Source organism: Lissotriton vulgaris, chromosome 11 (genome assembly GCF_964263255.1).
Source record: "Lissotriton vulgaris chromosome 11, aLisVul1.2, whole genome shotgun sequence".
Taxonomy (NCBI): Eukaryota; Metazoa; Chordata; class Amphibia; order Caudata; family Salamandridae; genus Lissotriton; species Lissotriton vulgaris.
Genome location: NC_141699.1, coordinates 114,513,067 through 114,538,872, shown reverse-complemented (window position 1 = coordinate 114,538,872; position 25,806 = coordinate 114,513,067). Strand labels below are relative to the sequence as shown.

Genomic DNA, 25,806 nt, shown 5'->3' with positions numbered 1-25,806 from the left:
TAGTGGATGACTTGTTTGCGGGGTAAACTTGTTGTTACTATTACTTTATGCTAGCACGGACTCCATTTCCTTAGTTTATTAATTATGTAAAATAAAATGTCGAACTTAAATAGCTGCAACAAAAACGAAAAACAAACCTTCATCGCTCCTGGGACACGGTTTCACGATACTTCCAGTGTAACATGTAAATGCTTGCTTATCGTACAGATGTGTCACTGTGTCACCGTATTGCTTGCTTTGGTGCTTCTATCGTATTCGTGGCCGGCCGGTTGGTTGTGGGCCCGTATTTGTTCTTTATTAATGCACAATAAAGGTTTACAAAAATTAAAAAAAAAAAAAAGAACAACTATAATCTGCCAACTAACACACAAACCAACCTCAACCGTCTGACTCAGGCACACCTCTGTGATGCGTGGTCCTAGAGCTCACTTCCTTTGCCCTCAAGGAGAACCGTTACCACGGAGCCCCCGCCCAACAATACATACCAATCTCCAGACTAAACCTGAAATTCCTGCATTGTGAAGCCTTGCAGGCAGTAGGTGTGAAGCTCTGAAAAGTAATTCCCTAAACCTGCAGTGACACATAATCACACCGCGCATTTGAACAGGAGTAGTTTAACACATGGTGACCCTGTAATAGTGTTGCATCTATTCACAGCTGACACGTGCGTAATCATAACATCGGGATGCCACGCGATCCCGCCGTAGGCATAAACAGACATAGCCAGGTACACACAAAACTAAACACGGCTGGTTTCTACATGCAGTTCAAGTTTATCATGCGAAAGACTGATTTAGTAGGGAACAAAATAGATGTCTGTCCGGTGTTACACTGCATTGTAGCTGTTCTTTCTGTTTATTGGTATGTAGTTGCTCCTCTGTTACATAGGATGTGTGTTGATTAATTGCGGCTTTTGCCGTTGTTGTACAGACCAATGGTGTAACTCCTCATTGAAACTGCAGTTGTGAAACCCCATGTTGAATATAGATGCTTACTACTTCTTTTCATCACTTATTCATGCCCTTGCCTCTTCTTTTCTCTTATTTTCAGGGATACTATGATAATCCCAAAGTCTGTGCCCTACTCCTTATGAAAGGCACACCAGATGGTAAGTTGGAGCTGAGGTTTATTCTGTGAATGGGAGGGAAGGATTTGTGGGTTAGAAGGGTGTTCGTTATCTTGAGCGTATGTGTTCTTTTCTACATTTTAATTTTTCAGCATGGTAATTGAGGCATATTTGTTTCATAAAATTGTGATCCATTTTTGTTTGAGTGGGATTGCTGCCTCTTTTGTCTGTGAAATGCACTTATGTAAATGTGTAGTTTTATTGTGCTACATTATGTAGTAGAATGTAATTGATTTTTTCAGTGTTGGATCATTTTAGCTTAATGGCATATGCTTTTGGAACAAATAGAAAGTCTTAGTGAAAGTAGCTACCACCTAGCTATGTTTTACAGCTGCTAAATACTTCTACCAATGCTTCATGTTTAAATGGGGCTCTTTATTCCAAGTACCTGTATCATCTGTGAGCTCTAAAATGCAATAAGATAAACAAAGTGTGAAAAAGGTTACACCACATGGAAGAGTGGTTTGAAAAGAATTCAAACACAATGTGTGATTATAAAACTGCAGTGGATACAGAGTGTTAGAAAACATGTTCAAAAGTGAAAAGTATGATCTGGTACAAACAGTTGCCTAGTGTGGCACATATTGGTCAACAAGAGAAAATCCACATTGATCAGATGCAGTTAACCGTAGTGAGACTGAGCCTAGGGACATGCCACCCCTTGCTAGGGCAGTTTCTAAGCCCATTGAGTTCTCAACCACTTTATTGGGAGTTTGGACTTCAGAGGCCTAAAGCCCCAGTGGAAGTTTGATATCTAAAGGACAGTGGCCCCTTACTGGAAGCAGTCATGCAGACTAATCCCATCCAAACCCCATCAACTAGCTTTCTTTTTAACCCGTAATCCCAACGTCCAGTCTTTCTTTATGATCTTTGTAGGGCAATTATTTAAAAACTAATCTAAAGATAGGGTTTTGGCCCTGTTCATTTTGAAAGTTATGTTCTGCTCCTATTTCCTGTTCCGTGCTTTGGCATTGATTGCAATTTCTTGTCTACGACCCTAAGGTGACCAAAGGGGTACTGAGCCTGGAACATTTTTCTTACTTTTTGACTTTCAAATGTCCTCTACAGTCTTGTCACTTTTTAGAGCCCTTGTGTGAAGGATCTGAGAGTTTCGCGATACATACATTTGTAGCAGGCCACTCATTTCTCCCCTAATACTCTTACATTTACTGCAAGCATTATCATATTTAGCTTGACCCCCAATTTATCACAGCGGTGATGTTTGCATGGACAAAGTACATTCTTATTGTTGACTCCAAAGAAAGTGAAAACTCTCCAGGCACTCACAACTGTAGTTTATATAATTATTCTGTCTACCTGCTATAGGAACAAAAGTTCTCCGCATGGCTTGGTAAATCAGCACCACCCTGCTCTGTAATGATGTTCTGGAGTAAGCTGCATTGTACTCCCAGTGGACTCTATCATTGCAAGCACATGTTTTATTCGGAATGGGGATGCTTTTTTTTGGGCTTCATGAATAACGGGGGGGGGGTCTCTTTAGCTTCCATATACTTGTTGTACAGGTGTACAGGACAGTTACTTAGTGTAAGCCAACTATGTTCTAAGATAAACCATTCTGCACGTATGCCTTGCCCTGTTCTATTCCTAAAACTAGTGTTCCCCGATTTGTTAGGGGTAGGGAGTTGTCTACAGCCTATTTTTTGTTCAGAGTAGATGCCCATGTTCAGATTTAAATTCACTCTTCACCTGTTTCCTGTGTTGTGATCATCTCCCTTCACAATATCAACAGTTTAGTCTGAACCTCTGCATAGTCCAGCTACGGCTATACCAGAACTGGCCTGAATAGAGAAACTAGGCTAAGAAGTACACACTGTCTAACCCTAATCAGGGATAGGATGCTTCTCCAAGACTGGAGGAGTCGAAATACTTGTGAATATGACTGACAATTAGGTTGACCAAGCTTACCTAACACCCTCAAAAAGGGAAGATGAGCGACTTTTATGGGTGGTGTCAGACCCTTGATGAATGTAACTACAGGGCGACGCTCCCACTCCTACCCTGGTTTTAGAAAGTTGTGGTAGAGAACAGGGTATACCTTGATTGTGTTACCAGAAGTGGCAAGTATGAGACTCTACTTCCACGTATTGACACATTGGCAATGAGGCATAATGAGTGTGTAGTATATGGATCTGAGTCCTGATGAAGGCCAGCGACCAAGAGCAGCGGTACACAGGCCGAAACATGTTGACAGCAGATAGGATGAAAAAGTAATAATCACTGTGAGTGAGCGCTTTTTCCGGGTCTTTGAGGGCGAGACAGTCTCTCCTAAACATCCTCTCAGATGTGGGGTCCCTCAGGGCTCCTCCCTGAGCCCGACCCTCTTTAACGCCTACATGGAACCTCTGGACAGGATAGTCCATCCCTTTGGTGTGCGTATAGTCACCTACGCGGATGATACGCAGCTGGTGGTCTCGTTAGACCACGCAGATGGATCATCCAACACCTTAGGCCCCTGTCTAGAGGCTGTTGCCAGTTGGATGCAAGCTTCCTGTCTCAAGCTTAACGGGGAGAAGACAGACATCATTCTCCTTGGAAATCCCTCCCCGTCTGCTCTTGCACCCGTCTGGCCACCATGTCTTGGCGCTCCTCCTGCGCCCAAGTCCCAGATAAAGAGCCTCGGGATCTGGCTTGACACTGCCCTTGATTTCTCTGTCCAGGCTACTAAGACTGCTGCCACTTGCTTCGGACTAATGAGGATGCTCCGGCGGGTGCTCCCTTTGCTCCCTTTCCAGGCGAGGAGGATCATGGTCCAGGCCCTCATTCTCTCTCGCCTGGATTACGGGAACGCTCTCTACCTGGGAGCACCGGCTTCGGTCCTTCAGAGGCTCCAGGTCACACAAAACAGTGCGGCCCGCCTATTGTTCAATCTGTCCCGTCGTCGAGGAAGGCCCTGAAGGACCTTCATTGGCTCCCAATGGCTGCCAGAGTGCAGTTCAAAGCTCTGTGCATTATGCACAAATCCTTCCACCGTGTAGGCCCAGCGATTCTGCACCCGCTGGTTATGCCTTATGTTCCAACACGCCCCCTTCGGTCTGGTACCCTGCAGCTGGCCACCTCCTCTAAAATTAACAAAGCCCGTTGGGGTGGACGCTCTTTTTCTCATTCGGCGACCAGACTCTGGAATGCCCTCCCCTTTGCCATCCGGGGTAACAGCAACCTCCTCTCGTTCAGAAAGGCCCTAAAAACGCATTTGTTTGCTAAATCTCTCTGATCTGCCCCGAGCCTGCGCTAAAACCATTTTATCTTCAAGCGCTGCGAGGCCCCAGGGCGGTTATGCGCTATACAAATGCAATTTTTCATTTCATTTCATTTCACTGTGGCTCATCACTGGATATGTTTTTAACCCTGCCTAGGGGGGCCAGAAAAGAATGGAAAGAGGCACCCTTGAAGTAGTTTTAATGAAATTCTGCATATTGGATCCCTTGTAGTGTTTGTGAATTAACCACAAGAAGAAAATGTTGGACCGGAATGTGTTTTTCCGGATTTGGTTTGAAGAAAAGGATTTGAAACCATAAACTTTGTAAGAAGCTAACTTCCTATTGTCCCAGGATGTGTCCCTGGAACAGGTGTTTGCTTATCTAATGAAAAAAGCAAACAAAAGGAGATGATGGACGGAGTTCTGAAACTTTTCAGACACTCGCCCCCAGTCACAGATCTGGGTTGAATCCATCATTGTTCGTTAGCTCACTCCGCCACCCCAGTTCAGACACAGCCATATGCAAATCATTCTTGACCCTGTGCCCCATGGGAACAGTCCAACCCGAACTGCCAAGCCATCTCTTCCCTAGACCGAAACAAGCATCTTGGGACCGGTTTCGGGCTAACAGCCCTCTCCAGCCAGGCTTGCTTGCATCCAGTGGCAAAGTGAGTAAGGGACCCATGTCTAGGCATACCCTACCAACTTAGGGCGAACAAAGCAAACACAAAGAGATGATGAACGGAGCGCTGGAACTTTTCTACTGTTTTGCCATTTCTTTATCACTCATCTGTCCTTGTATCCTTTTTTACCTCCCTATCGCAGGGTTAGGCCTTCTCCTTTTTAGGTCTCTCCTGACCCAGGGCATGCGCTGGTCTGGCGAGACTTTTAGTGAGGGATCAAAAAATGCTACCATGGCCAGCCTAGAGCTACAGTGCATGTGCGCGGGCGCTTAGGAGCAGGGGCACCATATGGCAAACCTCGTCATGCTCATTAAGCGCCCACGATCATTTTCGTCCATGATCACACACGCGGCCACACACGCGTGGCCACACATGCAACCACACATGCACAACCACACATGCACAACCACACATGCACAACCACACATGCACAACCACACATGCACTACCACACATGCACAACCACACATGCACAACCACACATGCACAACCACACATGCACAACCACACATGCACAACCACACATGCACAACCACACATGCACAACCACACATGCACAACCACACATGCACAACCACACATGCACAACCACACATGCGCAACCACACACGCGCAACCACACACGCGCAACCACACACGCGCAACCACACATGCACAACCACACACACAATCCCAACCACACACACAATCCCAACCACACACACAATCCCAACCACACACACAATCCCAACCACACACACAATCCCAACCACACACACAATCCCAACCACACACACACACAACCACACACACACACACAATCACAACCACACACACACAATCACAACCACACACACAATCACAACCACACACACAATCACAACCACACACACACTCACAACCACACACACACTCACAACCACACACACTCACAACCACACACTCACAACCACACACTCACAACCACACACACACAATCACACACAATCACAATCACACAATCACAACCACACACACAATCACAACCACACACACAATCACAACCACACACACAATCACAACCACACACACAATCACAACCTCACACACAATCACAACCACACACACAATCACAACCACACACACAATCACAACCACACACACACAATCACAACCACACACACACAATCACAACCACACACACAATCACAACCACACACACACAACCGCACACACCCAATCACACACAATCGCAACCACACACACACAATCGCAACCACACACACACAATCGCAACCACACACACACAATCGCAACCACACACACACAATCGCAACCACACACACACAATCGCAACCACACACACACACAATCGCAACCACACACACACAATCACAACCACACACACAATCACAACCACACACACACAATCACAACCACACACACAATCACAACCACACACACAATCACAACCACACACACAATCACAACCACACACACAATCACAACCACACACACAATCACAACCACACACACAATCACAATCACACACACACAATCACAACCACACACACACAATCACAACCGCAACCACACACAATCGCAACCACACACACACAATCGCAACCACACACACACACAATCGCAACCACACACACACAATCGCAACCACACACACAATCGCAACCACACACACAATCGCAACCACACACACACAATCGCAACCACACACACACAATCGCAACCACACACACAATCGCAACCACACACACACAATCGCAACCACACACACACAATCACAACCACACACACAATCACAACCACACACACAATCACAACCACACACACAATCACAACCACACACACAATCCCAACCACACACACAATCCCAACCACACACACAATCCCACACACACAATCCCAACCACACACACAACCACACACACAACCCCACACACAACCCCACACACAACCCCACACACAACCACACACAACCACACACACACAACCACACACACACAACCACACACACACAACCACACACACACAACCACACACACACAACCACACACACACAACCACACACACAGCCACACACACACAGCCACACACACACAGCCACACACACACAGCCACACACACAGCCACACATACAGCCACACACACACAACCACACACACACAACCACACACAACCACACACAACCACACACACACAACCACACACACAATCACAACCACACACACACAATCACAACCACACACACACAATCACAACCACACACACACAATCACAACCACACACACACACAACCGCAACCACACACAATCGCAACCACACACACACAATCGCAACGACACACACACAATCGCAACCACACACACAATCGCAACCACACACACACAATCGCAACCACACACACACAATCGCAACCACACACACACAATCGCAACCACACACACACAATCGCAACCACACACACACAATCGCAACCACACACACACAATCACAACCACACACACACAATCACAACCACACACACAATCACAACCACACACACAATCACAACCACACACACAATCACAACCACACACACAATCCCAACCACACACACACACAACCACACACACAACCCCACACACACAACCCCACACACACAACCCCACACACACAACCCCACACACACAACCCCACACACACAACCCCACACACACAACCCCACACACACAACCCCACACACACAACCACACACACACAACCACACACACACAACCACACACACACAACCACACACACAGCCACACACACACAGCCACACACACACAGCCACACACACACAGCCACACACACACAGCCACACACACACAGCCACACACACACAGCCACACACACAGCCACACACACACAACCACACACACACAACCACACACACACAACCACACACAACCACACACACACACAACCACACCCACACACACATATATAAGCACACACAACCACACACACACACACACACACACAACCGACCACATACACACAACCACACACAACCACACACACAACCGCACACACCCACACACACATACAGAAGCACACACACCCCCACACACATACACCCACACACATAAGCAAGCACAACCACACACATACATAAGCACACACAACCACACACGCATAAACATACACAGCCACACCCCCAACCACACCCCCAACCACACCCCCAACCACACACACAACCACACACACAACCACACACACAGTCGCATACACACAGCCACACCCCCAAGCACACACACAACCACGCACACACAACCACACCGTCAGTGCCCGCTTTCACCGGGCACAGACACCACCAGCTGTCAGTGCCCGCTTTCACCGAGCACAAACACCACCAGCCGTCAGTGCCCGCTTTCACCGGGCACAAACACCACCAGTCGTCAGTGCCTGCTTTCACCGGGCACAAACACCACCAGCTGTCAGTTCCCGCTTTCACCAGGCACACACACGCCTCGAGCCGTCAGTGCCCGCTTTCACCCGGCCCCCACACATTCGCCGTCAGTGCACGCTTTCACCAGGCACACACACACACACACACACACACACACACACACACACACACACACACACACACACACACACACACCCACCGGCCGTCAGTGCACGCTTTCACCAGGCACCCACACACCACCAGCCGTCAGTGCACGCTTTTACCAGGCACACACACACACACCACCAGCCATCAGTGCACGCTTTCACCACGCACACACACACACCACCAGCCGGAAGTGCACACTTCCACCAAGCACACACACCACCAGCCATCAGTGCACAATTTCTACAGGCACACACACCACCAGCCATCAGTGCACACATCAACTGTTAACGCATCCACAATTAACTATTGTAGCAATCGCAGTATCGCACACTTTACTTTTAAAAATATTAATCAAAAGCGCAGCATGCCACCATTGCTCCAAAAATAAATACACATTTTTTTGGCCTACAATTTGTAGACTTTTGTTGCAATTGGTGTTGCAATATTTAGCAATGCCAATAGCTCAAACTTAATGTGAGACCTATTGCATTGCAAATGCTTGTTGGATTTAGGGATCCAATTCATTAGTTGGGAGGGCCGGGGGGAGTGGGGTTCAGACCATAGTAATTATTACTTGAATCTACGCAAATCAGCTGTGCCATTTAAAATGAATTGCATGTAGTTCAAGGACTGAAGTGCCAACCCTAGATTGTGACCAGTCCACGGAATGTAGGTGTACGTTGCATTCCTTGAAACAGTGTTGTTTTAGAGGTGGCCAAATGGGCAATTGTTCTCATGTGGACGCGATTGAGGTGCCAGGGTTGAGAAAAGGGAAGAGCCGATATGCAGTTAACTCAATTGACAGGTCATATTTGGAATTATTGACAGATGGTTTATTGTGTCCATTTATTCCCTCTTCAATTGAAACGTTTAACGATGTTCTTGTAACACAATGTGAACTTGAACAAGGTGTCAGCCATTAAGAGTCATCCTTAAAAATGGATTCTTTTTATATGCATGGATAATAAACTCCACTCAGATAGCAAGCTATTTACAGCAAGATGCACAATTTGGAAAAACTAATCTAGATTTGTTATCAAGATAAACATTTACTGAAAGCAAATGGGTAAGTGATGTAAGCCTGATGCTCTTTCATGAATTTACCCGTGTGGCACCTACCCGTTTTGATGCTTCTTTTACAGCATCTGTAAGGAAGGTGAGTGGAAATTCAGGACGCATTACTCCCTCCCAACCAGGCGAAGCAAAACGTAATGTGAGGTTGTTTGCTTGCAAAATAAGTTAATTTTGGTGATTTAAATGCAATTACTGTTTTATTGCAGTTGACGTATGTTATACTAAGGTTGACCTCATATTTAATTTAAATATCACTTGGATCTTATGCTTTATGAGCATACATAGTCTTCAACAGTCATACTAAAAAATCGATATCTTTCATCAACTAACTGAACTTAAGACCAATGCTGAAAAATGCTCTTTTTTAAAATGCACCAGAATACAAATTCAGATATTTAGGAATACAGGCATCTTTGAATTTGTTAAATGGATAACTGAGGTATTTGGTAACTTATAAAAAAAAATGTATATTACACAGGCATAATGATTCACTCCTTCTAAACTTAGATTATAAGCATCAGTATATCCTATCAGTGAAGTTCTAGCAGTTGGGTGTTACTTCATTAAAGGACTGCCTATGTGATACCACTAAGACCAGGATATCACTTTGTTGTTCAACCCTGTGTCTATTCTGGTTTGGAAAGTGCACGGGACAGCTGGATTGATCATCGGTGGAAACTATGTGACTCTGCTCTGCATTGTATAAAGTAGAAGAAACCACCAAGATAACCTTGGTTGTCAGAATTCTAGCATTAGAAATGAGAAATTAAAAATCATGATTTAATAAGCTTTTACAATAGCAATAAGGAAGCTTGGTTTAGGCATGTAGGTCAACAATTCGAGCCAGAGTGTTTTAATCGAGGAACAAAACAGCCAGACGCTTATCTTTAAAGCTAAGACATAAAAAATTAGAAACCATGTGGAAGTCTCTTATTTCAGAATGTGACATAAGATAAATATGGTTAGGGATAAAGCAGGGGTCTTCACACAATTGTACCCAAATGTCCACAGAAGAAAACCACCAGATTCATAACTCGGAAAGCAATATTTCTCCAGTATTAGGGGTGTCTTTCATAGATTCACATGCTTGAATAATTCCCAGTCGTCCTAGTGGGAGTCCCACAGTACATAAAATAGTAGTTATATACATATAAAACATCAAAAATATAAATATCTTCAAACCTTTCAGCTTCTACAAAATGTCTTCTACTAAAATCTTTATTCAGACCCTGCCGTTCATGTGGAAAACTTCGCCTGTTCCATGAGGACCGTCATAAAAAGTGCATTTATTGCCTGTACCCGGAACATGAGGTAAGGGACTGCAAGTTCTGCAGAACTTTTTCTTCAAAGACCCTGAAGGATAGAGAGGCCCGTCTCCTTCTGTGGCTACAGAAGTTGAAGACTACAGATAATCCAATATCTGATGTGGAGAGTGTGTCGCTTAAGACCTCTCTTAAGCGTGGGTCGGAGACTGAGATACCTTCTCCTTTCCTAAAAAGGAAGAAGCTCGTGGACACTCCAAAATCTGTCTCCCCACGGGATCTGCAGGCCTCTATGCCTACGGGACCTGGTTCTCTGGCGTCGCAGTCCCAAGCTGTGCCCCTGTCGTCCATTCTGAGAGCCAGCTCGACGACGCGCCAGTCGACGACAAGATCTGTCTACGTGGTACCTACGATGGCGACAACATGCTCTATGTTGACGAAGACGACGGCAACGTCCGCATCGTCGACAGCGTACCAAGAGGTTAGGCCCATAACCTCCATTGTGAAGATCTCGTCGACGGCGAAGAAATCAGTCTCGTCGGCGGCCTTGCCTAAGAAACATTCGTTGACGAAGGCTTCGTCGACTCATCGCTAGTCGACGGCACCACCTTCGTCGACGGCACCACCTTCGTCGACGGCACCACCTTCGTCGACGGCACCACCTTCGTCGACGGCACCACCTTCGTCGACGGCACCATCATTGTCGACGGCAGCATCGTCGACGTGGAGTTCAAAGTCGACGACCACCTCCTCGTCGACAGCCCCGTCGACGACTAAGACGATCTGGATGACGACAGCCGCACCATCGAAGGGGAAAGTTCTCGCTTCGTCGACGCCTGGTTCTGCATTGTCGAATCCATTGACGACTCTTTCGACTACGAGCTCGTCGACTGGTCACTATTCTCTAGCGACTGCAACAACCTTTACTGTGGTGACTGCTTCAATTGTGAAACGTCCCGCTCTGCTGGATTGGAGTCCTCTTCAAGGTGATTCTCGTCCCCCTGCTCAACTATTTGCAGCTGCAGAGGAGGACTCTTCTGATGGTTCCTATGTCGACAACACCTTTCGTCCTGCAGCAATTCCTTCGGAACTAAATATAAAATATCAGGACTATAAGGATGAGGACACTGATCACAGGGGTTCACTTTTCCCAGTTCACGATGACCAGCTGGATGTTGACCACGAGGTGCCTATGGCACAAATACCGGTGTCCTTGATATCAAACCTTCAACACATGCTAGATGATTATAATCACAGATTTCCACCTTCTGCGCAGAATTCTCCAGCTCCGCATCCTCCAGCACAAGAGCCACTTCCAGTTGCTCAGCCACAATCACCAGTTCGTCCAGATCCTGATACTGATAATGATGATGCTCGCCATGATACGGACCAGGACGACGACGCTGTCCTTACAGATTGGGATAACTATCGGGCCCAGACACCATCACCTCCTCCTACATCTCCTCTAGCTTCTCCCCCAGTGGACATTGGGGGTTTCCACAACCTGATGGTGAGAGCTGCGAAATGTTTTCATTTGCCTATGGACGTCAAACAGGACTGCTTACTTACTTTATGACTTCAAGGATCAACCTTTGAAGCAAGTACATACCATCCCAATCACTGACTTCATATGGCATTAAACTTATGGAACGGCCTAACTCAATCCCGGCCGTGCTTCTGCGCCTTGACAAAAAGTACAAGGCGCCTGCAGATTGACCAGCATGCCTTGTGTCTCAACCTAAGGCTGACTCGGTCATTACGCAAGCTGCCCAGAAGAGGTCACGTAACCCGGCGACTCCATTGACTTTGCCACCGGATCAGGAGGGTCGCCGCCTGGATACCATCGGGAAGAAATTCACCACTATGGCTGCCACGCCGGTCAGGGCGGCAAACTCCTTGGCCATCCTTGGACGATATGACCGTCAGATGTGGTCTGAGATCCCGGCTTTGGTTGACCTGCTTCCAGAATCCTCCAGGACTGAAGCCCATAAGCTTGTGCAGGAGGGAGAGATCTCCTCTGATATTATTGACTGTGCCGTTGACATTTCCTCGACGGGTTTCAGGCAGCTCGCAGGTGCTGCTGTCTTAAGGAGGCAGGGCTGGCTCAAAGCTACGGCTTTTCGGCCTGAAGTGCAGGCGAGGGTGCTCGACTTGCCTTTTGATGGGGAATCCCTCTTCGGCAAGCATGTGGACGACGCTTTAGAGTCCATCAAAAGGACACGGACACTGCTCGCGCTTTGGGATCCCTCCAGTACCGGAAGCGGCCTTTTCGCGGAGCACGTGGCAGAGGCACTTCCTCCAATTTTCGTGGCTCCTCCCAGTACCGTTCCTACGGTGACAAAAAACAGCGATACTCTTATCAACCTCAGAATAGGCAATCCGATTCCAGGCCTTATCGCAGGAAGAGCACCTACAGAGGAGGTGCTACCTCTAAGAAACAGTGACTTTCCCAGGGTCAAGTGTTCTCCTGCTCTGAAGATTGGAGCTCGAGTCTCCCAAAACTTCTCCAATTGGTCACAAATAACTTCAGATCGTTGGGTCTTGGACGTCATCTTAAAGGGCCACGCTCTAAAATTTCCACCCACCCACACGCCCGCCCTCTGGCCTCCCCCAGCACATTTGAAGGAACTGTTTGCGCAGGTCAAAATTATGATACAGAAAGGGGCGGTCGAAGTGGTTCCTCGATTACAACAGGGCAAGGGCTTCTATTCCTGCTTTTTCCTTATCATGAAAAAATCAGAGTGGCACCCTATCTTGGACCTCAAATCACAAACATTTTGGATGCTGACCTTGCTAGAAATTTTACAGTTCCTAAATCCCGGAGAGTTCCTCTCCACCATCGACCTCCAAGAAGTATATTTTCATGTGCCAATCCATCACAGACACAAAGTATCTTCGCTTCACAGTAGGATCGAAGCACTTCCAATTCAATGTCTTACCTTTCGGCCTTCGTTCCGCGCCGAGAGTCTTCACAAAAATTATGGCTCCGGTTGCAGCTTTTCTTCGCCTACAGGGCATTCAGTTCTACCCTTACTTGGACGACTGCCTGATAAAAGCTCAAACTTTTCGTGCAGCAAGACCACACACTCAGACTTGCCTAGCTGTCTTTCACGCCTTGGGTCTTTCCATCAACCACGAGAAATCTCAGGTTCGTCCAGTACATCAAAGAATTTTTCTGGCGGCATTGATAGACTCTCATCTGGCGAAGGTGTTTGTCTCGCAGGAGCGACAAGACCGCATAGTCAAGATGGTGGCTCTTCTACGCTCAAGAAGATCCACTTCTGTCCGGATGTTGAAATCTTTTCTGGGCATGGCATCGTCCTGCATACAGCTGATCCCCAATTGCAGGCTACACATGCGAATCCTCCAAGAGGAATTGGACAAACAATGGCGGCAAGTCTCGGGTCTGCCTGACCCCCCGTATTCAGGGCGCATTGGAATGGTGGACTCACCTTCCAAACATCGCCACCGGGCGGCCTTTCCAGGACACAGACCCCATGCTTACCCTCACGACGGACACCTCCTTGGAGGGTTGGGGTGCACACCTCGAAGGGTTTTAAGTCCAGGGCAAATGGACTGTAGATCAATGCACATGGCACATAAATCGCCTGGAACTCTTAGCCATCTTCCTCGCCCTAAAATCTTTCCGGCTGGTGGTGGAAGGGAAATAACTGCTGGTGCGTACGGACAACACACCAGTATGCATTACCTCAGCAAACAAGGAGGTACGAGGTCTCTTCTGCTATCCAGACAGGCACAAAAACGACAAGGACAACCCTACCCACAAGGAACCAGGGTGCGTATTTTATACCAAAAAGACAATGGTTCCAGTGGAGCATTAAATGTAGTCACAATGAATGATTGCAACCAAGCATAATAGCAATGAGACATAAAAGAGGGAGGTGGGGGATGTCTGGTAATAAAAGCACAACTCTGCACATAGATTTCTGTATGCAAAATTAGTCCAATTGTATTTTTCAATTTTACTATATATACATAAGCATAGTTACACTGTGCACATGTGTCCCAAGTGAATATGTGTGAACCAAAAACATAAACAATCAAAAGGACATCAACAGGAATATTTACAAGGTTTCTACTGGGATATATACAAGGAAGGAAGGCAAATGACCAGATATGATACAGTGGATATTAACACAATGGCTATTTCAATCGTAGACACTGGTAAAACTGGTTCATTTCCTATGGGCGTCGACGGCGTTTCGACCCGGGGGTGGATAAGGGGTCTCTTCAGGACAAAGACGTTGTGTGGGACGTCTATGTGCTCAAAATGACGGGGAATTAAAAGGTGTGATTAACCGGGTGAATAAATAATTCCTTGGTTGTATCATTCATTGTGAATACATTTAATGCTCCACTGGATTGTCTTTTTGGTATAAAATACAGACAGGCACAACAGATCTAGAGATAGCGATTCAGCATTGTGTCCGACTAACAGCAGTACACGTACCGGGTGCCTCCAACACCCTTGCCGACTCTCTCAGCAGATCGGCTACGGACAATCACGAGTGGGAACTCCATCAACCGACTCTGGAGTATGTGTTTCGCTTGTGGGGCCAGCCGGAGCTGGATCTGTTTGCGACCCCATTCAACTGCAAATGCCTACACTTCGCAAGTCTGCATCCCAACAGAGGATCGAGCAGGAATGCATTTTCGATCAACTGGTTGAGCAAATTCGTTTACGCTTTTCCGCCGATCCCTCTGATTCCACCCCTACTGCACAAGATGAGACTTCAGCCGTGTCATGTCATACTGATTGCACCCAGGTGGCCGCGTCGCCCATGGTTCACGGATCTCCTTCTGTTTTCCCAGTGCGATACGATTCTTCTTCGCCCTCTGCCTCATCTGCTCACCATGAGCCAGGGCCGAATTAGCCATCCGGATCCGGCGTCTCTCCAGCTTCACGCTTGGAACCTGAGCACAATGAGTTTGCACATTTGAATATTGCTCCTGAGTGCAGAGAGGTGCTTGCTCATGCACGCGCTCCTTCCACTGTTAAGACCTATAAGTTGAAATGGAAACGGTTTTGTATCTGGTGTCACAAGGAGAAAATCAATCCTCTGCTTGCCACACCTGAGCAGATCCTGCCTTTTTTCCTCCTTTTGGCAAAGTCGGGACTTTCGCATTCTACTCTTAAAGTCTTCCTGGCTGCGATTTCGCGCTTTCGCCATGATGGTTCCACGTCACTATACTCCTCTGGGATCATTCGTCAGTACTTTAAGGGCTTGTTCCGGATGTTTCCGCCCATCCGGAGTCCACCACCTGTTTGGCTTTTGAATCTGGTCTTCTCACAGCTCCTCCGACCTCCATTTGAGCCTATTCATTCAGCGGAATTACAATTCCTCACTTGGAAAGTTGCCCTCCTCCTCCTCGCACTTACATCCTCCAGGCGAGTGAGCGACATCCAAGCTTTCACCATTCAGCCTCCGTTTCTTCCAATCTCCAGGGACGCTGTTACACTTCGTACAAATCCTAAATTTATCCCAAAGGTTCCTTTGGAATTCCACCTTAATAAACCTGTCCTTCTCAAGACCTTTTTCCCAGACCCTCCGTCTCCTGCTGAGCGCTCTTCATTCTTTGGACTTTAAGAGCTGCCTCAAATTCTATATTCAACGCACTGGTGCTTTCCGTAAATCAGACAAGCTCTTCGTGGCCTATGGACGCATGCGCAAGGGACACCCGGACACTAAACAATCCATTACTAGATGGATTTCTTCTGCCATCTCCTTCTGCCATCAACGGGCTGGCAAGCCTCTTTCTGCTCCGGTGCGAGCACACTCGACGAGAGCAGTTGCATCCTCTACCGCCCTATTTGCTGGAGTGCCTCTACATCAGATCTGCAGGACGGCAACGTGGTCCAGCAGGCACACGTTCACGAGGCACTACTGTCTGGAGACAGCTGACGCTGCAGACACTGCTGTGGGTCAAGCGGTGCTACGAAATCTCTTCAGATGAAGGTGAGCCTCTGTTGCTTCCTGCCTCCTGTCATAAAAGGTTTTATATATAATTATATGCAATGTTCATATGTGCATTTCTTTGCTTGCATTTGTTCTTCTTGCCTTTTATGACTCATGTGTTGGCGTACTGCTTTCTATTCTTATTCAAGCATGTGAATCTATGAAAGACACCCCTAATACTGGTGAAGAACAAAAGTTACTTACCTGTAAACTGTGGTTCTCCAGTATTGGTGTCTTTCATAGATTCACATGCGACCCACCCTTCCTCCCCTCAGAGGCTCTCTTCTCCTCATGCACTCTTGGTCACTTTGGTGCTACAAAAATCTGAGGGCTTGAGCCTCTGAGGAGAAGGTTCTAGAGGGTGCTGCAGCCTGATTGGCTGGAATGTGGACTATCATTTTGACATGGATATGTTACTAATGTGAAATCTCCCTTTGGGTCTCTATGGGCCTATGTTGTTCTAGGGTACTTTTAAAAATTTTCTTTGACTATTATATATATATATGTATGTATGTATGTATGTATGTATGTATGTATGTATGTATGTATATGTATGTATGTATGTATATATATATATATATATATATATATATATATATATATATGTATGTATGTATATATATATGTGTATATATATATGTATATTTATATGTATATTTATATTTATATTTATGATGTTTTTTTATGTATATATGTATATTACTACTATTTTATGTACTGTGGGACTCACACTTCGAGGACGGGGAATTATTCAAGCATGTGAATCTATGAAAGACACCAATACTGGAGAACCACAGTTTTCAGGTAAGTAACTTTTGTTCTTTTAAACCTTGCGCCTCCTGTTGTTGGTTCACTTTATGGATATGCTTCAGCTTCTTTGCAAACAATTTTTACTCTTCCATACCTGATCGCAGTCTTTTCTCTACGAATGGCAATCTGTTTGCCATTTCAAGAAGTAGACATTTGCTAACGGGAGGCCATACTTTTCCCGTGATCACTGCTAAGCAATGGCATTTGTTTCGTTTATCACTGAGATCCCTGACAAACCATTCCTCCCTCCCCAGACATCTCACAACCTACCTAGTTTTTGCCCCATAGGTATCACTTTACCCATTTTCTGTGTATGTTGGTGCTGAGTCACCCTATTTCCGCACAGCCGTGGGGTTTATACATTTTCTATCTGATAGACTTCTAGCTGCTGATTCCTTAACTTTGAATTTCCCAGGCATTAGGCTGGATCTTAAAACTTTTGTTGAGCGATACCCTTTGCGCGCAGCGTCCGCTAGCTCCATTCGACTCCGCGTGACTGTGGCATCTGCAATGACGTTGTGGTGCCTATATAGGTGCCAACCAGGCATGCGGACGTCAGTTCTTTTCTTTCCGCACCAGTTAAGCACAGATCCGGTAAGAGCTACTCCTCTGCTTCTTTTTGACAGGCTTTTTCTTGACTTGTCGAAATTTTGGACTTTTTCTGACTTTGTATGCGAGGGACGTCTTTGAGGACTTGTCCCTCCCACGTATGTTTTTGGTGTCTCGACCACGATACAAAGTCTTATTCGGACTGTTGGGCAATGGCTCCAAAGACCTTGAGGGAGCCGGCAATGAAGTTACTCGCGCACGGTAGTCGACACCGTCCACTGAGACTCTGAGGAGGTTGCAGGATCGCTCCCGGAGCCCTAAGTCCTCTTCCTCCCATTCGAGGTCCTGGAGACACTTAAGGAAGAGGCATAAGAAGAAGAAGTCTAAGCGGACTTCATCTTCACCTCAACTGGCATCCGTTGTCGACAGAGGTAAGTAGAACAGACGCTCTAGGCATGGTTCTATGGAGTAGACTTCGAAACTCACCCCCTCTCCAGGAGCAGGAACTACTCTCGTTCAGATACGTTTTGAGGCCATGCGCTGCGTTTTTGAGCATAACGACCCTGCTGGTGAGCTTTTGGGCCCCGCGGGGATCGGATTGGGCGCCATCTGGTTCATTGTCGTCGGCTCCAGCCACAACGCCGGTGAGGCCTCAGGGATCCAATCCCGGATCCAGTTAGACGCCGTTGATGCTACCGCGACCTTCCCCCGTGTCGGACTCTAGGTCCGTGCCTGCTACGTCACCGATGCCAGTCGGTGACGCAAGCCCCAGCCTCATCACGAAGACTCGGAGCCGGAACAACGTCGATTGACTCAGATTACAACATCAACAGAACCCAGCGGTTCTATGTTGTCGCCTGCGCACTTTGAGGATGTGCTAGGCTCAGGAGAGGATTTAAACCAAGGAAGTCTCTGAGGAGAATTTGGACTGGTGTGGGGAACTTGGGGAGGCCAGTGGACTGGATACTTCTCCAGATACTCGCATGCTCTCCCTGCCAACAGTGGCTATGAGGATGGGGCATCCTATGCCATGGTTGTTGAGAGGACACCGAAGTCCTTGGACTGGAGCTGCCCTTGGTGCAGGTCAGGACTAATCTACTGACTGAGGTGCTTCAACCTGGGGCTTCCACTTCCCAACCCTTGTTGCCCTTTAATGAGGCACTTTCGGACGTCCTTCTAGGAACTTGGTCCAAACCTAGCACATGGGCTCCTGAGAATAGGACGATTGCACGCTGCCATCGTCCAGCCCTGGGTGACCCAAAGTTCCTCAGCCCACACCCCACCCCCGAGAGTTTGGCGGTGCAGGCCTCTACATCCCTTCCGTCCCTCTGGATAGGGAATCCAAGAGGCTGGATTCTTTTGGAACAAAGTTGTTTTCTTCCTCCAGTCTGGCATTGCGCTCTGTGAATACCGCATGCTCATTGGTCCATTTCTACCATTCCCTTTGGGAGACGAGATTTCCATACAACCAACGAAAGGTTTCCAACATTAATAGTGTTGTGCATATATACGTCATAGAAAAATCAGCCAACGCGTGTTTCTTTATTGGGTCAGGGCTGAACGGACTAGTAACTCTCAACAAATAGATGAGAAAATAAAGCAGCTAAACAGTGTTGAAAATCCAGTATCTGAGCGTAAAGTGTAGCCTGAATCCAAGTTAATTCCAAGTTCCAGAGTACTATCATAGCAACAAATTAGAAATGATAAGGAGAGTGCTCCCTTAAAATGTGAAATCGGCGTGGACCTTGACACATTTTTGCATCATTTGAGTGCTCGGATTATCCGTTGAATATTGATTGCCCCTCTGTTGATGATCTAAGTTGGGCTGTATGGTAACCAACCCTTGTCTTTGAGCACCATGTGCATTAACCATTCAGTACTACTTTACCTATACTCCTTGTAGATCGCCTATTGCTGCAAACCAGTTACCATATCCTTATAAAGCCCTTTGGGAGTCGGTTGCGCAAGTACTGCCACAAGTCCCGTTGGAGGCCCGGACTGTGCTCTCCCAAGCTGTCAAGGATGGGAGAGATGCAACAAAATTCACCATACAATGTGACCTAGATAGGACAGATCTGCTGGGTAGATAGATTTCAACTACGGTGGCCTTGAGACTCCACGCCTGGCTTCGAACTGGCTTCTCGGCCGATGTCCAAGCCAATTTGACGGACATGCCCTTTGATGGAACCCGCCTTTTGGGGGGAAAGGCAGACTGCCCTGGTCACGTTCAAGGTCTCTCAAGCTACGACCAGATCCATAGGCCACTCCTTCACCCCGTGGTCAGTCTTCCTTTTGTGGCAGAAGTGGTTTCCAGCCGCGTCCTCCCTATCCGAGCCACTGTCCCGCACAGACTGCCCAAGCTGTGCAAGGGTGTAGATGCAGTGCATTCCGAGCTCGGAATGGAGGCCAGAAGTCGTCGGCCACACTGACCCCAGTAGCTGCAGTCTCCAAGCACTCCTAAGCTACTCCAGTTGGTGGGATAATTTGTCATCATCTCATCCACTGGAGATCCATAACATCAGAAAAGTGGGTCTTGCAGATAGTCCAGGAGGGCTAGTCTCTGCCTTTTCTTTCTTTTCCTCTTCCTATTCTGCCAAATCTGGAACGGCTGACGGAGGATCATTTAAAAATGATCCAAGAGGAAGTTACGGCTCTTTTGGTCAAGGGAGCTATATAAAGGGTCCTGATCTTAGAAGTAGGCAGTGGCTGTTACAGTGGCTGTTATTCCCGCTACTTGCTGATTCCGAAAAAGAAAAAGGGGCTACGGCCCAGTTTAGATCTTCGGGCCATCATTCTCTTCCTCAACGAGGAGAAATTCAAAATGCTCACTCTGGCTCAGGTCTTGTTTGGACCTGCAGTACACGAATTTTCACATTCCCATCCTGCTGGGCCACAGGCTTTACCAACGGTTCAAGGTAGGCAACGAGCACTTTCAGTTTACCGTGTTCACCAAGGCGATGGTGGTGGTCGCAGCTCATTTGCGCAGGTTAGGGGTGTCAATCTTCCCCTACATTGACGACTGGCTGTGGAAGGCGTTCTCGCCCCAGGCAGTCGTCTTCCACCTTCAGACTACGGCAAACCTTCTGCATTCGCTGGGGTTCTCTGTAAACGTGCCGAAGTCCCACCTGACTCCTCAGGTGCTCCCCTTCATTGAAGCTGTACTGGACACATTGAAGTTTTCGGCTTATCCTCCCTAGCAGCGAGTCCAGGATATTCAGGCTATGATTCCGATATTTCAGCCTCTATCTTTGATTTCGGTGAGACTGACTCTGACTGAGGCTTTTTGGCCTCATAGCCTCCTCATCCTGTTGGTAAGACACCAGGTGGCGTATGCGGGCTCTGCAGTGGGACTTGAATTTCCAATGGGCACAGCATTGGGGAAATCTCACTGCAGTGGTGGTTAACGAACCGCGATTGGGTCAACAGCAGTCCTCTCTCCCTTCCCCAACCAGATGACAGTTGTGTCTCATCTGGGATGGGGCGGCCATCTGTGAGAGGTGGAGATGAGGGGACATAAGTCCCTGGCAGAGACTGGACTTCACATACATTTGTTGTAGCTCCGAGCGATTCGGTTGGCATTGAAAGCATTTCTTCCCTCTGTCAAGGGGAAGCTGTGCAGGTGTTCACGGACAGCACCACCTCCATTTGGTACTTCAACAAACAGAGGGGTGGGGTTGTGGTCACTTTGTCGAGAGGCTCTTTCTCTCTGGACATGGCTGGACCAGCAGGGCATAACCCTGGTGGTCCAACAGCTGGCAGGTTCCCTGAACGCCAGGGCGGACGAACTCAGCCGTCAATGCCTGGCAGATCACAAATGGTATCTCCAGTCAGAGGTGGGGCAAGGTCTCTTTCAGCAGTGGCGAGAACCTTGGTTAGATTTGTTCGCCTCAGAAGAGAATGTGCAGTATCAGCAGTACTGCTCGCTGGAGTTTCCAAGGCGGCTATACCTGTTCGCCGCTTTTTGCCACGAGTGGAGTTCAGTATACTTTTTTCCATGACAAGGGCACTTAGTTTAAGGGAATAGTTGCGCTCCACTGGATATTTGGTTGGGTTACTTGGACTTGTTTGGTTGATGTGGTGCTACTTGGAAAGGGGTGACCCTAACAACCCCTTGACAATGTATTACTAGGCATACATTTACAACTTGAGAGACAAAACCAGTGCACACACAATCTAAATATTGACAATTGATATCTTATTAGTGTTCTTTGAAACAACGAAGAAGGGCAGTCTGTATATGTCGCACTTGTATTTATTGCACCAGCCGACACGTGTTTCATTGGAGTGGAGTACACTCTAAATCTACCGGGCTGTCTTAAGTTTAAGAGGGCATTATCCGGAACAGAGCGCCCATTGTGGCAGCGTTTTCCGTCTTGACAAGTCATAAGACCATTATCGTGAGACCAAGTTACATCACTACTATAGAATATTTGGACAGCTTCTACACATTTATTGTCCGACCAGCAATTAGCTCTCACCAAAGTTCCGCCTTCATCTGTCCTGGCCCATTACCGGCTCAAGACCATTCCTTTTGGATTAACGCCACAACGCGCCTTGACTCCCCTGGCCGTTTCACTGAACAATTTACCGACACCCTGACTGGGTCGGAATTATCACCAGTCTTGGGGGATTACCCGCTATATCCATTAGGATTTAGCCCTGAAGATTTGGAGTGTACTCCACTCCAATGAAACACTTGTCGGCTGGCGCAATAAATACAAGTGCAACATATACCGACTGCCCTTCTTCGTTGTTTCAAAGAACACTAATAAGATATCAATTGTCAATATTTAGATTGTGTGTGCACTGGTTTTGTCTCTCACGAGTGGAGTTCAGGCCTGTTGTACGCCTTTCCAGCCATACCACTCCTGGCCAGGGTTCTGAAGATCAGGAGCGGCTGGGCCCAAGTCATTCTTTGGGCTCCAAACTGGGCGAGGAGAGTCTGGTATCCAGAGATTTTGAGAATGAGTATCGATCCTCCGATCAGGCTGCTCCTTCGGGAGGATCTTCTGTTGCAGCAGCAGGGAAGGGTTCTTCACCGGTACCTGCCAACTCTGTGCCTCTATGCTTGGAGATTGAGTGGTGACAGTTGATAGCTTTTGACCTTCCTCCCAAAGTCTGTAACGTTATTCTGGCAGCTAGGAAGTCCTCCACTGAGATGGTACACGCCTGCCGTTGGCTGAAATTTGTATTATACTGTACAGAACGATCAATTGACCCTCTTTCTGCTTCCCTTTCTACTGTACTTTAATTCATACTAGCCCTTGCCCAGCTGGGCTCTGCCTTGGGGTCTCTCAAGGATTACCTCTCTGCTTTGTCTGCTTTTTCCAGCTGCCAGACCAGCCCTCTCTCTTCAAATTGCCTATTATAAATTGATTTCTAAAAAGGCTGGCTTAGTTCCACCCACGCCCTTTATTATGCCGCAGTGGTACCTTAATTTGGTCCTTACCTACTTGGTGTGTGTTCCCTTCAGCCTACGGCTGTTGACCACCAAAACTGCCTTCTTAGTGGCAATTATCTTGCTCGCCTACTTATGTCCTTTCGGGACAAAATGGTGCTGCGCACCAAAACATCCTTTTTACCTGAAGTTGTAATCCCATTCCATCTGGGCCAGTCCATCACATTGCCCACCTTCTTTGCCCCCCGCATTCCTCTAAGAAAGAGGAGCATCTCTGCCGGCTGGACGCAATAAGAGCGTTGTCGTTCTACCTTGAACGCACAAGAGTTCCTGGAGGATGATCAACCCTTTTGTGGGGTACGTGGGAGCAAAGAAAGTAAGGACAGTGCAGAAAAGGTAAATCTCTCACTGGCTCGTTGTCCGCGACTACAGCCTTGGCTCGGGGTGTCCCAGTCCAAGACATTTGTCAGGCAGCAACGTAGGCTTCCTTGCACACGTTCGCAAAACATTACTGCCTTGATGGCCAGGTGCGCTGGGATGAGAATTTTGCCCGTTCAGTCTTGCAAGACTTTTTAGTTTAGGATATGGGTCTGCAACCCACCGATGGGATGGTAGGGCTCGGGTATCTGATTCAAAGGTAAGGAATCTGCAACTAGAAGTCTCTAGCAGATGAAAAAGTTACTTACCTTTGGTAACACATTATCTGGTAGAGACTCTTTCTAGTTGCAGATGCCTTACAGTCCCACCCACGCCTTCCCACTCTGGGGACTGAAAGCGGGCGTCAGGGTGCGAACAAGGGGCATTGCTCAACAAAAGTTTTTGGATCCAGCCTGACGCCTGGGAATTTCAAAGGTAAGTAATCTGCAGCTAGATAGTCTTTACCAGAAAATGCGTTACCGAAGGTAAGCAACTTGTTTGTTAATTCAAGCTTAAATATGCGGTCTCCTTTGGGGGGACAAACCAGCGCGCATTTCCCGGCAAAAGTTAATTGGGGGCTGGTTTGATGGAGGCATAGCACTTCCAGATATTCAATTGTACTATTGGGCAGCCCAGTTAAAGACCATAAACCACTGGCTCCACGCTCCACAGAATGAGCCGGCGTATAAAGCGGATAGGTATGACTTGGGAGGCGGAGGAGTGATGGCTGCGCTCTACGACCCTAAAAGCGCAGCGGCCCTTCTGGGTCCCACGGCACATACATTGAGGTTGTGGTACTTGGCCTCTGCTCGTCTTAAATGTAAGGACAGGATCACGCAGATGACGCAGCTCTGGTCGTCACGCAGACTCTGCCCGCTCTGCAACAGTAAAGGATTTCAGGACTGGGATCTGAAAGGTATCTCAACGGTTGGAGACCTTTGGAGGCGGGGTACCGTCCTCACCTTTGACCAACTGATGGAGCAATTTGATTTGGTGCATACGGAGCGATTCCGATACTTGCAAGTTAGCCATGCCCCCAAGTCAGTGACACCACCGGGCGAAGAGCTATTTGATTCCACTCCTTTAGATGATAGATGCTTATGGAGCATATGCTCATAAAGGCGACCTCGTTGGTTTACCGTAAACTTGTCAATAACATGCCTTATCCTACTATGAGGCTAAGCCTGGACTGCGGAGATAGGTGACTGTGATGAGTCGGACTGGCAGTCCGCGCTTTCCTCTCCTCCGGAAGTTACTGTGTCATTCCGGCTCCGATTGATACAGCTGAAAGTTTTACACAGAGTTTATTACACTAGGGTTAATCTTCACAAGATAGGGAGAATTTCACATCAGCGTGTTTGCGGGGCTGCGGGGAGGAAGGAACCTTCTTACATACCATTTGGGAGTGCCCCTTGATTGCCTGTTTCTGGTCCAAGGCTATGCGAACTATATCACAAGTTGTTATGGTCTCATTGGCTCCGGAACCGCGCTACTGCTTGCTGAATATTTGGGAGCCTAATGATCTTAGTCACCCCGTGCAAGACTGTGCCACGCTCGGTATTATGTATGTTAAACCTTATCTAGCCAAAGCTTGGGGGTCTCCCTTGGTGCCGACACACAGGGGCTGGTGTGCCGATCTAGATTCAGCGATGGTAGCCGAAAGAGCGTTGTATCTGAATCTGAAATGTCCACGGAAATGGGCCATGATTTGGGGAGCGTGGAATGAATATAGAGGGTTC

At 47.5% G+C, this 25,806-nt stretch overlaps 1 protein-coding gene across 1 annotated transcript in view; it reads left to right on the top strand.

Moving 5' to 3' along the window:
- MLEC (malectin) overlaps positions 1–25,806 on the top strand; it is a 96,545-nt gene that overhangs the window by 61,506 nt on the left and 9,233 nt on the right. Inside the window, exon 4 of the mRNA XM_086942849.1 lies at positions 1,051–1,108. Within this exon, the coding sequence (XP_086798975.1) occupies positions 1,051–1,108 (58 nt within the window). The remainder of the gene's footprint in view (positions 1–1,050; positions 1,109–25,806) is intronic.